The sequence below is a fragment of the Elephantulus edwardii genome, unplaced genomic scaffold, assembly GCF_000299155.1.
Source record: "Elephantulus edwardii isolate Elephantulus edwardi_28Jun2011 unplaced genomic scaffold, EleEdw1.0 scaffold00054, whole genome shotgun sequence".
Taxonomy (NCBI): domain Eukaryota; kingdom Metazoa; phylum Chordata; class Mammalia; order Macroscelidea; family Macroscelididae; genus Elephantulus; species Elephantulus edwardii.
In genome coordinates, this window is record NW_006399804.1 from 1,948,722 (window position 1) to 1,964,439 (window position 15,718).

The 15,718-nt window shown below is 38.3% G+C and overlaps 1 protein-coding gene across 2 annotated transcripts in view; it reads left to right on the forward strand.

The window, feature by feature from the left end:
• PLXDC2 (plexin domain containing 2) overlaps positions 1-15,718 on the forward strand; it is a 662,310-nt gene that overhangs the window by 617,796 nt on the left and 28,796 nt on the right. For both annotated transcript variants that reach the window (XM_006887048.1, XM_006887049.1), the window contains one exon: positions 9,615-9,775. In XM_006887048.1, coding sequence (XP_006887110.1) covers positions 9,615-9,775 — 161 coding nt within the window. The remainder of the gene's footprint in view (positions 1-9,614; positions 9,776-15,718) is intronic.

The window sequence follows — 15,718 nt, forward strand, 5'->3', positions numbered from 1 at the left end:
TTGATTCAGTGACTGGGGTAATCGGGATGGGTTTGTCAGAGGCAATGAGATTGGCACAAGATAGAGCAGGGTGTAGGGCTGTTGTACATAGGGTCGCAATGAGTCGCAAACGACTCGACGGCACATAACAACCACAACAACAACATCATCATCCTATTATTAATTTCTAATTTTGTAGTGTTATGATCTGACAAGATAGTTTGTATTTTTTCCATGTTTTTTAATTTATTGATGTTTGCCTTGTGACCTAGAATGTAGTCTATTCTAGAGAATGTTCCATGCACATTGGAGAAGAAAGTATACTGTTCTTTTTTTGTGGGTGCATTAGTCTATAAATATCTATGAGTTCAAGCTGGCTTATTGTGTGGTTTAATTCTTCAGTATCTCTGTTGAGTTTTTTTCTGGTAGCTGTATCTTTTCTTGAGATGGGTATATTGAAGTCTCCCAGCACTATAGTAGTGTTATCTATTTCCTTTTTCAGTTTTGTTAATGTTTGTTTTATGTATTTTGCTGGTCTTTCATTTGGTGCACAGATATTGATTATTGTTATGTCCTCTTGTTCTCTTGATCCTTTCAGCATTATGTAGCGACCTTCCTTTTCCTTTGTGATGGTTTTTACATTGATATTTATTTTATCAGAGTTTAATATGGCTACTCCTGCTTTTTTCTGGTTGCCATTTGCTTGGTATATTTTTCCCCACCCTTTTCTTTTTATCCTCTCTTTATCTTCATTTTTCAGGTGTGTCTCTTGTAGACAACATATTGATGGATTTTGGGTTTTTATCCAATCTGCTACTCTTTCCCTTCAGTGGTGCATTTAAACCATTCACGTTCAGTGTGACTATTGAGAGGCTAGATTTATTGCTGTCATTGTTTTGAATTCTTTTTGGTGTTGTTGCTAGTTACTTTGGACCATGGAGCTTTCTGTGGTATATCTGTAAGAAGGACATCTCTGAGTCTCTCGTGCGATGCTGGTCTTGGTTTTACAAACTCTCTTAGGTTCTGCTTTTCTGGGAATATCTTGTTCTGTCCTTCATATTAGATGGATAATTTCTCTGGGTACAATTTTCTTGGTTGATAGTTGTGTTCTTTGAGTGTTTGATATATGTCCTTCCACTCTCTTCTTACCTGCATGGTTTCTTCTGAGTAATCGGCACTTAATCATATCTGTTCTCCCTTATAGGTTACTCTTTGTTTCTCCCTTGCTGCTTTCAGGATTCTCTCCTTATCTTTGGTTCTGGCAAATTTAATTGTGACATGCCTTGATGTTTTTTCTTTTGGGGTCTAATCTATATGGTGTTCGCTGAGCTTCTTGAATATATATTCTCTCATTCTTTATTATGCCTGGGAAGTTTTCCTCTAGTAATTCTTCTACAACTTTTTCAGTGCCTTTACTTGCTTCTTCCTTTTCTGGGATTCCAATGATGCACATGTTTTTTCTCTTGATGGTGTCTCACATTATTCTTAGGTTTTCTTCTTTTTTGAGTCTGCTTTTTGCTCTAGCAGATCAGTGGTGACAATTCTGTCTTCAGTTTCACTGATTCTGTGTTCCACCTCATCAGCTCTGCTCATATATCCTTCCATCATGTTGACAGCCTCTGAAACATTGGACCTTATATTTTGAATGGTGGATTCTTGTTTTTCCAGTGCCGCTAATGCCTCATTTGTTTTCTCTACAATGTTCTGCGTTGTTTTTTTGAGCTCCTCCTGGTCTTTGCTTGTAATATCTTTTAATTCATCAAGTTTGTCTTTCATCCATTGGACATATTCAGTCACTCGTTTTTTAAATTCTGTGTCAGAAAGTTCCATGAGATTTTCTGGCTTCAGGGAATCCACTGATGCTGTGTCGTCCTTTGTGAGTGACTTCTTGCTTTGCTCTTGTGTATTGTGTGGGATAGTTTGCTTTCTTCGAGACATTCTTCATCTGAAAATAATGCTCTTGGGATCAGTTGGACAGCTACCGTACTTGTGCATTTCTCTGAATTTCTGACTTCAGATAAATGTCAGTTCAGAGCCTGCTAGGGCAATCTCTTATTGGTAAGACAGATCAAGGTGCTCCCGATTAAAGGCAAGTTGATTGCCCAGACATGTATGCACTGGTGTGGGGCCAAATGGGGTGAGGCAGGAAAAGGGTCGGTGTGATCAGAAGGGCAGGTCAAACACTTGGGGGACCTTGCTCAAACCTCTTCTGTCTCAGTGTGCTCATGATTGGGGTCCCTACTCAAATTCCTGCTCTCCATTTCCCACCCAATGGTTTTCTAAGTGTTCCCTGCCTGGTGGTACTTACGCAGGTGCCCTCACACAACAGACCCTGCTCCAGCAGAGTCCTGGATCCGACAGGATCCGAAAAGTCAAGGCCAAATTCCCACCGACCCACTAGCCTCTGGCTGGTCTCCAGAATTAACAGAAGCCAGCCAGTGGCTGGCTCGTTTTGGGCAGTTGGTGTAGCCACACATTTCATTGTAATATTTTGTTTTGTTATCCCGTGCTGCCTTTTAGAATCTTCTGTAATAAGCTTGAGTTATTAAAACAATCTTTCTGAAGCATTTAGAAATAGGCAGGAGTATACCACTGTTGTTGTTGTTGTGTACCACTGCAATATGTGATAATTAGATTTGAGATATTTCCCCATAACTAATTGGCTATAGGGAGCTCTGGTAAGTCATATACACACTCAGAGGTCATTAAGTATGTTATTTTCACTAATGTTTTGAGAACAAGGAAGATTATTTCTTTGGTCACAGCCATCATCATTTAAAAATGTTATTAAAGTGTATTTATGTTGAGACTCTACAATCTGTAGTTCTACATATCCAACATCCAGAAAGGGACATTTTGAAAGGGAGCTAATAGGAAGCCTTCCGAACTGCCAAAAGAACAAACAGTTATTTCCTGAAAAGGATCCAGCCAGAGTGCTCCTTGGAGACAAGGATGATGAAGCTTCATCTTTCATTGAAGCTAGGCAAAACTGTTCCTTGAAAAGGGGTATTGTGCTTGGAAAGATGGAGGGTCAGTGAAGGACAGAAAGACTCCCAATACTGTGACTTTAGCAATGGGTTCTAGTGTCTCAGAGATGGAGAAGATGGGACAGGATAGGGCATGTGTCAGGTTAGCTGTTCATTGGGTCGCTATGAGTCATACTCAACTTGACGGCACCTAACAACAGCAATAGGGAGTGCTAGTGGCTTGGTGGTAAGAAATTGTACTGCCAATGCAAAGGTGATTATTGTTATTGTTATATGCCATCACTGTTATGTACCCTAGGTACAACAGCTCTGAACCCTGCTCCATCCTGAACCAACCTTACTCTCTGACACACCTACTCCCATTACACAAGTCACTGAGTCAGTCCATCTCATCAAGGGTCTTCCTCCCTTGTGCTGTCCCTTTACCTTCCGAAGCACAATGTCCCTTTCCAAGGACTAGTCCCTTCTTGCAACATTCCCAAAGTATGTCAATGCAAAGGTATGCAGTTCAAATACCTCAGCTGCACTACAGAAGAAAAAAGATGGACAATCATCTGTGTAATTAATTGCCTCTGAAGACCCCCTGTAGAATCAGTTATGGGCAGGTTCTGACTCATTGCTACACAAAACACTAAGACTAGACCATGATTAGAAGCATGAGTACGTTATAATGGTGAATATGATCCTTTAAGTTTGTGTAGGTGAACCACTAAGAGAAGTAAACAGCATTCATGATACAGATCTTATTCTGATCTTATATTCCAAATCAAGATTGGCAGCCCATGTTCTGCAGCAAAAATAATTTTTGTTACAACATGGGTTCTTACTGAATAAAACATGTCCCTTGCTCTCTTCCTTATGAAAATGTGTGCCTGTTGCCAGCCTACTCCTTGGCAGATTCTGACTCTCTGGCCCATTTGGGAAGTGGCAGCCTAAGACTAACTGACAAACACCATTGTGCCCTCTTCATGGTTCTGCACACACAAGAAAAGCAAGGCAAAAACTGCAGGCTGTGTGTACCGGGCTACTAAACCCAGATATAGAACCAGACAGTGTCCGATGGCTGAATGCTAGGTGCGTGGATGGAATGAGTAACATGTAGGATTTGAAGCAGCATTCACAGCTTCCCTTCTAAACTAAAGTAGCTTTGTTGACAGTGTTTGATCCAAATCAACATCTTATATTAATATTACTCTCCCATTAATGTATTATACTTAATAAACTTACTACTATCCAGGTTTGGGAGGCGGTAGATCACATGGAAATAGATTGCTCATCTTTCTTCCATGTAACCACTAGTAGATTTGAACCACCAGAGGGGTTAGCAGCTCAATTTCTTCCAGACTACACCACCAGGGCTCCCTAATTAATATGTTGTAGACTCTTTTCAAAAAGGAGCTTTAGTGGCCTAGTAGATCTGGAGTTATGCTGTCTACCTAAAAGCAGAGAGTCCAGATTCACCAGCTGCTCTGTAGGAGAAAGATGTGCAATCCCCCTGTCCTATTTGTGCAATCCACCTGTCCTATTTGCAATCTCCAAAAACTCACTGGAGGGTCAGCTGTAAGTCAGTGCCATGCCTTTTACGGTCAACTATGAGTCAGTTGAATCTTTTTTAAAAAAATAAGAAAAAAGCAAAGTATAAAAATGCCTTGATAACAATCATATGAAGGAATTAAGTCATGCATTTAAAAGTAGCAAATACTAGAGACAAAAGCATAGTTTTGTTTGTTCTATCACAATTTTATATTGGTTTGCTTATGAAGTTCATATACGTTGTTTATCACATCATTCTACATTTACATTTTGCTTCATCCATTCATTCTCAAGCTTTATGTTTTATAAAAGTAATCACTGTTGGACCTTGTCCATCATTATGCTGTCTTTTTGCCAGGATCTTTATGGTATCAAGAATCTGATAGTATAATATTCACAACAGCAGCTGTAGAAAAAAAGTAATAGCATTTATTAAGTTCTTATTATGTTATAGATACTATCTCAATACTCTTCATAAAACAATTGTTTATTCCCCAACAGCAACCCTACTATGTAGTTAAAATGATTGTCCACATTATATAAAGTACGTAAACCTCAGAGAGATAAAACAATTTATTATACCTTTATTTAATTTTTATTGGAGAAGTGGTTGTTGCAAGTAATTGTAACATATTTTAAACAGCATTTGTTTTTTTTTTTCTTTCTGGAGCTATTTTATTCAAATTTGTTTTAAATTATTGACTTTTTCAGGTTAGTTTCTAGCCTGATATAACAATTCTAATGAGATGCTTTGAACTAAAGTTCTAATTTTTTTAATTTTGTGAAAATTAATTTTCGTGAACATTTTACAGAGATTTTTGGATTTCCATACATTCACTGTCTATCCCTGGTCACCTATTAAATGCCCACATCACAGAGAAGCAATCAAGAACTAAAACAACCTCTCCCCTCTTGGAGGCACAAAGTCCATTTTTCAATCATTTCTAAAATTGATTTGCCTCTGCTTGAAATTGCTAAGTTATTTGTAGAATTATTTGTCAAAAGAACTCACCAGATGACAGTAGAGGAAAAGAGCAGTATATGTTAATGAATGGCTCAGTGTACATTGATCAACAGTTCAGAGTACAGACTCTGAATACATGGGGTGTTGGAACCCCAGGTCTCTTTATAGTGTTTTCGTTTCCTCATCTGTATTGTAATGATGATGATAATAGTACATATCTATCTCTTAGAGTTATTTAACTGATACACTTAGGAATATGCCTGACAAATAGCAAAAGAAACATTCAAGTAATGAATTACTCTTTAAATTTTATTTTCTCTTCATTAAGCATTTTCTGTTATATAAGAGAAACTGGTAGGGGTTTGAGTTATAATAGATTTAGAGGATTACTTATCACCAACTATTAGTCTCAGACAGAGTGAATAACAATAACAAAAGTCAAAGATGGGCAGGAATAATTGAGCAGACATGTTTCTTCGTTTTGTTTTTTTGTAGCTAGCCTAAGTCTATTTGTTTGTTTTGGTTATCCTTCTATAAATGATGCTTTTATGTCTTTTCTTTTTCTTACTGTTTTTTAATTAATTAATTTTAATGAAAGTTTACACAGACTTTGGATTTCCATTCATTCATTGTTTCACTTTTTCCCCTACCCAACCTACCCCCCTCCCAGTTCACTCTTTGAAAAGTGTTTATTTGTTTTATCTGAGCTAATATTAACTTATATTGACTCCTCATTCCCATAATGTCATGTTTGGTTTTTGTTTACAAAAAAGATAAAATAATGTAAAACTGATAAACCAGATAACAAACATATGAAAAACTTCTGCTATAAAATTAATTCCAACTCACATGGACCCTCTATCAGTTTTCCAAGGCTGTAATATGCAAGAGGAGCCCGCCCCCAGAGTGTCTAATGGGTTCAAATTGCTAACCTTTTGATTGATAAACACAACAGGCTTCATAATATGCCCCCAGCACTTAACAATAAATAATGTATATTAACTCTTGAAAACATACATATCCAATAAAAGGATGATCAGCACAATATTACTAAAGGAAGATACAGAGAAGGAGTTATGGAGATCAGAATTAAATTACAAAGAGGTAGTTGGAAAGGTATTATTTCATTATGAGTATATTCGTTGTTTTTGTTATGTGCCCTCGAGTCTTCTGAGACTTATAGCTACCCTATGTACAATAGCTCTGAACCCTGCCCTGTCCTGAACCAACTTCATTGTCTTTGACACACCTACCCCAATACCCCAGTTACTGAGTCAATCCATCTCATCCCAGAGTCTTCCTCTCTTGAGCTTTCCCTCCACCCTTCCAAGCATGATATCCTTCTCCAGGACTGACCCCTCCTGTCAACATACCCAAAGTATGGCAAAGGGAGCTTCAGAATCCTTGCCTTCAAGGAGCAGCACAGCTTCATACTCTCCAGGGCAGTGTGGAGTATGTTTTTTCTCTTGGCAGACTACAGTGTATTCAATATTCTACTCCAGCACCACAACTCAAAGACATCAATTTTTCTTCTATCAGCCTTAGTCATTGTCCAGCTCTCTGATGCATAGCAAGTAATTGGGAAGGTCATGGTCTGGATCAGGCACACCTTAGTCCCCAGACTGACATTGTTGCTCTTCTGTATTCTGGTGAGGTCCCTGACAGCGCATTTTCCCAATGCAATTCATCTTTTGATTTCCTCTCTGCTTGTATTGCTTGTATTGATTGTGGAGCCAAGCAAGCTGAACTTGTTAACAGTCTCAATCTCTTCACCATCTGTTATGATGCTGCCTATTGGCCTAATGGTGAAAATCTTTGGTTTTTGATGTTGAGCTTCAATCTATATTGTAGATGGCATTGTAGTCCTTAACCTTCTGCAGCAAATACCTCTCAGGTCCTCATTTTCAGGAAGCAAAGTTGTGTCATCTGCATAAGACAGATTATTGATGAGTCTTCCTCCAATCCTGATACTACATTCCTTCTCAAAGAGCCCAGCCTCCTGGATGATCTGTTCTGCATATAAATTGAAAAGATATGGAGATAAGATGCATCCCTGGCATCCACTTTTCCTGATTTTGAACCATGCAGTGTTTCCTTGCTCTGTTCTGAATACTGCCTCCTGGTCCAAATATAGGTTTCACATAAACACATTCAGGTGTTCTGGGATTCCCATTCTTCTCAGTGTTAGCTAAAGTTTGTTGTGATATATTGTTCAGTAATTTCCACACTCTGTAAGATCACCTTTTTTTTGGAATGGGAGTAAATATGGATCTTTTCCAGTCAGTTGGCCAGGTAGTTTTCGTCAGCACAACCTTGTGAACACATCCAGGGCAGCATCTATTTGTTGAAGTATGTCAGTGAGTATGCCAGCAATTCGTGGGGCCTTGTTTTTTGCCAGCTCCTTCAGAGTAGCTTGAACTTCCTCCTTCATCACCACTGCTTCTTGATCATATGTTGTTTCATGAAATTCTTCTGTGTCAGCCAATACTTTTTGGTACAGTGATTCTGTGTATTCCTTCCATCTTCCTTGGAGGCTTCTGGGTCATTCAGCATTTTACCCATGGATCCTTACGTATTGCAGATCAAGGCTTGGATTTGTTCTTCAGTTCCTTCAGCTGAAGAAATGCTAAGTGAGTTCATCCCTATTTATTATCTGACTCCAGCTCTTTGCATATTTCATTATAATACTTTGCTTTATCCTCACAAGCTGCCCTTTGGCATCTTCTATTCAGCTCCTTCTAGATTGCTTCCTGTTGTTTTGGCTTCTCCGCATTCTATTGCAATATTCAGAGTCTCTTCTGACATCTATCTTGGTCTTTTCTTCCTCCTCTATCTTTGTAATGGACTTGGGAATTTTTCATGGGTGATATTCTTGAAATTCTCCCACAGCTAATCTAATCTTCACTCATCAGTGTTTAAGTCCTCAAAGCTGTTTTTTGAGATGGTCTTTAAATTCAGGTAGCATTTTGTGCTGTCAAATCAGAACCAACTCATAACTGATCCTCCAGTGGATTTTTGAAGGCTTTGAATCGTATGGGAGATTATGTATAGATGGTAAAGGAAAAGTTAATTTGCTATATAACTTGTACTTGGAACACAATAAAAGTAAAAAATGTATTATTGGCTCAGTTGTCCATTAGAAAACTTGGTACAATTTTCTGAAATACAGAATGATGATTAAACCAAAAAAGAGTCAAACTAACGTAGACATAAGGATTGAGAACAACTGTTCTAGAACCTCTATAACTCTCAAAGAATTTTCTAGTAATTCAAAAATACCAATCATAATATGCCCTGAGGCACCATTACCTCCTGCATATAATTTAAGAAGATGTCCTCAGAAAGCCTCAGTAATCAGCAAAGATTACAGAATTTTAAAACCAGAGGAGACTAGAGATTTGTTTTACTTGGTTGATTGACTTTAAGCAGGATAGCTATTACTTTGAAAATTTAATTTCTCTTTCCTCACTCTCTGAAACTGCATTGCAGACAGTGGAAAGGAGCTCAGTATGGTTAAAGAAAATAACATTGGCCTGCGGCATAATGGAATATTTTCACAAGTTGTGGACTTCCTTTAGATCGTGATAAAACTACTTGAGGGTCATTTAACATCCATCTGCTACCCTTTCAAAGAGCAGTTCAGTTTCAAACAGATTTTGGAAGCTATCCTTTGAGCTTATGCACTTTCTGAAAAATGCTTGAGTAGCCCAAGAAAATATGTTCAGTCCTTTTCAATTTAAATGTTGCAAAAGAAAATGAGAAAGGCGCCCTTCAAAAATGTAATCGATCATTTTCCTGCAGGTAACTTTGATAATTTAATGAGAACATGAAAGTTAAGTTTCTATATAGCTGATTAAAATGCTAGATATTTTTTTCCTCCACAGGACTTTCCATATAAAAGCATTAATTTTCCTTATTGACCAAGAAATCAGTTATACATATACTTTTAATCATTAATGACATGGATTTTTCATTACCCCATCTAAAGAGCACCAAGCCTCTAACATTGATGTAAAGAAAAATGAAAGCTGTAGCGGCATTGGAAATAAGGTCCAATGGTACTTGATTCATTGAGGAGATATATATGTTTTTAATAAACAGACTTGAAGAGGGCATACACAAGTATCCTGACAGGCATGCTGTTCTTTCAGCTTCCACAGATGACAGCGCAGCTGAGAAGAAAGGGGGTTCCCTTCATGCCGGCCTCATCGTTGGAATTCTCATCCTGGTCCTCATTATAGCTGCAGCTGTTCTTGTGACAGTCTATATGTATCACCATCCAACTTCAGCAGCCAGTATCTTCTTTATTGAGGTAAGTGTCAAGCATAAGAAAAACCACGCTGGTTGATGAGCTATATCCATTTGCTTACACCACCTGTAGTTAATGTTTCGCACATTTCTCCATTAGGTTGAGAGTTAGCCGCCTCATGCATACGTGGTATTGATTGATTGATTGCCTCCGTATGATGAGCTCATTTACTTTATCTCAGGAGCTTTTAAAGAAATGGGGTATGATACTTTTCACAGATCGAAGGAAAATAGGAATCATGCTTTATTGTTATATTTTAGCCAATATGTTAGCCAGCTCTTCTCTTGATTTCAGAAAGAAATTCAGAATATTATGGAGACTGAAGGACTTGGCTCAAATCAGTTGATTCATACATTCTGATTGGGTATTGGTGCTGTGTGTGTGATTCAATAGCATAGGCCTACTCCCAACTCATGACCTTTAGAGAAATTATCGTGTGTAGATACAAATGGAAGGTACAGGCTATCATTATTTTGTGTCTTGTGTATCTTTTGTACTAAAAATCAAATCCACTGCCATTCAGTCAGTTCTGGCTCATGGCAACTTTTCACCAGGTTTCTGGGGCTGTGAATCTTAACTGGGGAATACTGCTTCATATCTTTATTCTACAGAGAACCTGAGCGAGTTGAACTGCCAATCTTTTGGGTAGTCTCCCAACACACAATGAACTATGCCACGAGGGCCTTTATAGATAAATGTACACACATACTCATTCTTACAACGAGAGAGCATCATGTCGAATCAGTGATATGTGTTCATGTGCTGATGAAGTACTGTGGGGCGTGCCCTGAATTTTGAACAAGAGTCAATCCATAGTGACAAGAAATCCTCACAGGAAGCTGTGAGGCCGCAGATAGACTTGGTGTGACCGGGTCCCCTTCTTCTAGAGGCCCGACCCTCGTGGATGCTCAGCAGCTTTTGTGCCGACATCCTAATGGCAGTCACTTCTATTGCAAGTTCAATAACACAGAAATATATAGAAACCTTCCCTTGCAGAATTCTAAACATGAAAAGTTGCAAATCTCTTCTACTTCATTTGGAATGTAAAAAACTGTTTCCTCAAACTATGTTCACTTCTTGAGTGAGAAATTATAATGCTGTTTATACCACAGAGTTAAATGTACCTTTTATCTTTTAGACCAGGAAGGAGTGGAGGCAAGGCTATTATGTAACTGTTGCTGTGCTCTAGACAGCTCGCTGCTGTCTGGAGAGGAAGCTCTGGTGGTGTAGTGTGTACAGAAGTGTGCTGCTAATGCAAGGCTCCTGTCTCAGGTGATTCGAGTTCACCAGCGGCTGCATTGGGAAATTAGACAGACGGTCATCTGCTACTGTGTGATTTACAGCCTCAGAGACCTGATAGAGGGCTGCTGTGAATCAGAATCAGATTGATGGCAACAGGAAAAAAAGTCTGTAGAAGGAAGAACAGTCTTCTTATCTAGACAAAACTTTGACAGTATAGATTTCATGCATCACTCCAGTATGTATCCCATGATTCTCCTGGGGGTGGCACTGACAGAAAACTTCACTTTGTTCTTCTGCGTATTTCTTTCAGAGCTTCCATCAAGTAGATTCTGATTCAGGACAGTCTCATGAGTATTCGAGTAGAGTTATGCTCGGGCCTAAATCACCAGGTCTTTCTTCCCAGGTGCCTCTAGGCAGGCATGAGCTTCTAATGCATCAAGTGTGATAATCATTTGCACCATTCAAGGACTCTGTGCTCTTTTTCATTTATACCCTAAATCCTCATGCCACAACAAATATTGCTCATTTAATTTCCAATATTTTTGGTTTAAAAAAAAAATGTTATCCCTGTCTTTCTCCAGCATTTACCTTCTGTTTTGTATCAGAGTCAAGTAAGCACATGATTTTTAGTATGCGCTATAGGACTTTTAGGGAGGTCTGCTGGCCTAGTGGCAAGAAGCTGCAATCCCTAAGACATGCATTCCGAGGCTCCACGGGAGAAGGATAGGCATTCTCCTGTGAGATTAACAGCCTCTGAAAACCCATCAGAAGGTCAGCTTTTATCGGTTCCGACTCTTTGGTACACAATAACATAAGACTTTTGACTTCTTTAAGTTTCAGTGTAAACAATGTGATGTTTGGGGTTTGTTTGTTTGTTGTTGTGTATGTTTTTTCCAATATTAAACATTCTATATATGTTTTCTGTGAAGAAAAAGCACATAACCTAGAACATTTCACACTTCCGTGAAATTTCATGTAGTGCAAATTCCAGAAATGGTATTCTCATTTAATGTCAAAGACTTGAAAATCATCATGTTGTTACATTATTTGGAGAGCGGTTACCGTGTTTGGTCAGTGCAGTTGTTTTTGTGTGAGAAAGTGGAAAACCTCCCCAGGTCATGAATACATTTCTCAAAGAGCTGACAAGTGACAAGCAGAAAAGCTTCAGTGATCAGCCAGACATCAGCTGTGGCTGCTGCTTTGACCCCTCACATGTCTAAGCCCTTTAATATACTGTGAAGTCTGTATTGTGACATTGCCAGTAGAGAAGATACTGTGATACCTGATGGGATTGGGATTGGTAGCAAATTGCACAGTGCAAAGGACCTGGTTGACATAAATTCACAGAAATCCCTGTGTGGAATACAAGCTGTGACTCTAAAAGAGTCAGTGTCTTTTGTTTTATTTTATGAATCTGGTGGGTAATCAGAGGCCTTATGTTCATATGTATGCTTGGGCGGGGAGGGGAAAAGGGATGTGTTATTCAATTGACTGTGTTCTCTTCTCCCATCATAAAATGTTAGCGCTGGAAGGAATCTCAGACATAATTTGGCCGTGTTGTTAGTTGCCATTGAGTCAGATCCAACTCATGGTGACCTACATATAACAAAGCAAAATGTTGCCTGGTCCTGGGCCAGATTCTTGGCTGTTGGTTTGAGTGCCTTTTCCTGGCTATGTGTCAGACCATCTCTTTCAGGATTTCTCTCATTTTCATTGGCCCCTCCACTTTAACCAACATGATGTCCTTTTGTAGCAATTGTCTTTTCCTTTATAATATATCCAAAACAGTTAACCCAAGTCTTGTCACCCTTGCTTCTAAGAAGCAGTCTTGTTGTATTTCTTCCAAGAATAATTTGTTCGTTCTTCTGGCAGTCTACAGTCTATTAAATATCCTTCACTGACACTACAGTTCAAACCTAGGGTGTCTTGCAACAGCTGGTGGGTTCAAACTGCCAGCCTTTTTTGGTTAGCAAGTAAATGCTTTGACATTGCACTAGGAATCCAAGTCATGCAGCTACTATTATTATTACCATCCTTAAAGACAGTAGATGTTATTTATGTTATTTGCATGTTTTATTCTGGAAGGAAACATAATAAGTTGTTATATAGTCTTTGTACACAAATATACTTCCTATATATATATTTAGTTTACAAATTTGTTTCCATGAAGGAAATAGGAGAGTATAAGATTTAAAGTCTATAGACAAATCCTTTTATGGATTGCTGTGAAGTGGTTAAGTGACACAGATCCAAAGAATAGCGGGTGAAGGTCACAAGATCTTGATGGTAAAGCAAACCATCAACCCATACATCAAAACAAAACAATAATTGAATTAAATGGTAATTGAATTGACTGTGTATATGCAAATATCTGTACTTATACAGTATAAAACACCCAATCCTTAAAGATAGAGTTGCTTTAGCAGAAAAGCCCATTTGCCATTACTTTGTTTTCTAAATTCCTCTGTCATCCATGTCACATCTTGACTGAGTATCTTTGACTAAAGTGAGGATAGCCTTTCAAGTTGATAACTTGCTTTGCCCCATTTTCAAAGGGTTACACCTTGACCAAAGTATTTTATTACCCAAAGCAGCGAAATAGTCAACACAGTATTCACAGAAGTGTGTATTCCTTCATTTTTATGGGATTTTCTAAAAACAAGCTTCTTTTTGGAAGAATTCTGAAGTTTCTATGTTAACTGCCATAAGTACTAAAAATAATTTTATATTTTTGCATCTATTTTCCTTAGAAGTATTGGTCTATAGTTCATTTTGAGTTTTGGGGGGGGTTGGAGGGTTTAGGGGTTTTTTTTGTTTTCTTTTTGTTGTTTTCTGGGGTTTTTTGTGATGTGGTCATGGTATTGGGTTTTGCTTACTTTGCCTGGTTTAGGTAGAGTTTTACTTACTTCATAGGATGACTCTGGATGTGCCCTTTCTTTTTCTGTGTATTTTTTAAATAATTAAAGTAGAAATAGTGATACTTAGGGATAAACCTAACTAGAGACACAAAAATCTTTATAAGGAAAACTAAAAAAACACTGCTACAATAAACAATAAGAGACCTACCTAAATGGAAGAAATTCCCTGTTCAAGGATAGGAAAACTCAATATAGTGAAAATGACAATACTACCAAAAGCAATCCACAGGCTTAGTGCAATCCCAATTCAGACATCAAATTCATTCTTCAAGGAGATAAAAAAGGCAATTTCCAGTTCCATCTGGAAAGAAAAGAGAACCAGAACAAACAAAGCTCTTCAGAAAGACAAAAATGAAGTAGGAGGCATCTCACTTTCTGAACTAAAAATCTATTTCACAGTTGCAGCATTCAAAATAACATGGTACTGGTTGAATCAAGAATCCAGAAGTCAACTCATCAAGCTATGCTCAACTCATATTTCTCAAGGAAACAAAACCCAATAAATATGGAAATGCAAATGGTGCTGGCAAAAGAGGACATCAGCCTATAGAAAACTGAAACAGGATCCACCTATCACCCCATACACACACGAAGTGGGTCAGAGCCCTAGGGGTAAAACCCAAAATCATAAAAACCATAAGAGACAACATGAGAACTAAATCAGAAGTCCTGGACTACAGCACAAATAGGCTTGCAAACATAGCCACAGTACTCCACCTGGAGAAGATAAATTTGATGAATGGGACCTTCCTAATATCAAATCCTTGTGTGCATCTAAAACTTCCTCCAGTAGGGTGAAAAGGAAGTTCAAATATTTGGAAAACACATTTGGCAACAACGTATCAGATAAAAGTTTCAGAACTAAAGTTTACAGGCTACTGCAGGGCCTCCATAAGAAAAAGATTAATAACCTAATGACAAAATAGACAAAAGACATGAGAAGACTCTTCACAGAGAAGGGCATGTGGATGGCCAAGAAACACGAGGAAAATGCTCAAAACCACTCGCAATCAGAAATAACATCTCACTCCAGCATAGGAGCAAAGTTTAATGGCACTAGAAAGCATTATGCTGAGAAAATATATCAATCACAGAAGGATAACTTGGATGAGGTCACTGTTGTGATAATAGGAGGATAAGGAAGCAGAATATGCACAAATGTTTGAAAGGGGAAGAGGAGAGGAAAGGGTAGAAAAGGGAAAGGGGGAGAAATCACCAGGATAGCAGAGATTGGTGAGGCAGACTGAAGGATTGGGCCATATTCAATGAGGACTTGAAAAGATAGGAGATAATAGGTTTAGAGCAATGGCAATTCATAATATAAAATATAATGCCTGTGAATGATTGGCATATATGCCAACCTTTTATAAAACACAAGGTACATGAATGAAATATAATGTATGAATGATTCGAGGCAAACCAATTAAAAATTGTTGGAGCATGTGAATTTACATCACATTATAATCTAGATACATGTCTGACATAAATATTACCCCACCAAATTGGCATTCAACAGGAAACACCTGTTCCTGGCATCACCTGACCGCAGCTCAGAGCTGTGTATGCCTGAGTCAGTATCAGTGAGGTGGTAACTGTTTTGGGCTTTTCTGTTTGTTTTGGAGATTACAAAATCCCAGAGAAATGCAAAGTGGCAGAAACCTCTTTTCCAGGTATCTAGGGAGAAAGCAGTCTTTCTGCGCCTTTGTTAGAGGCAACGCCACCTCAAAAAGTAGATAATGGCCCAGGATGGTGAATTAATTTGTTTGGATTATCAGATGGTTGAGAC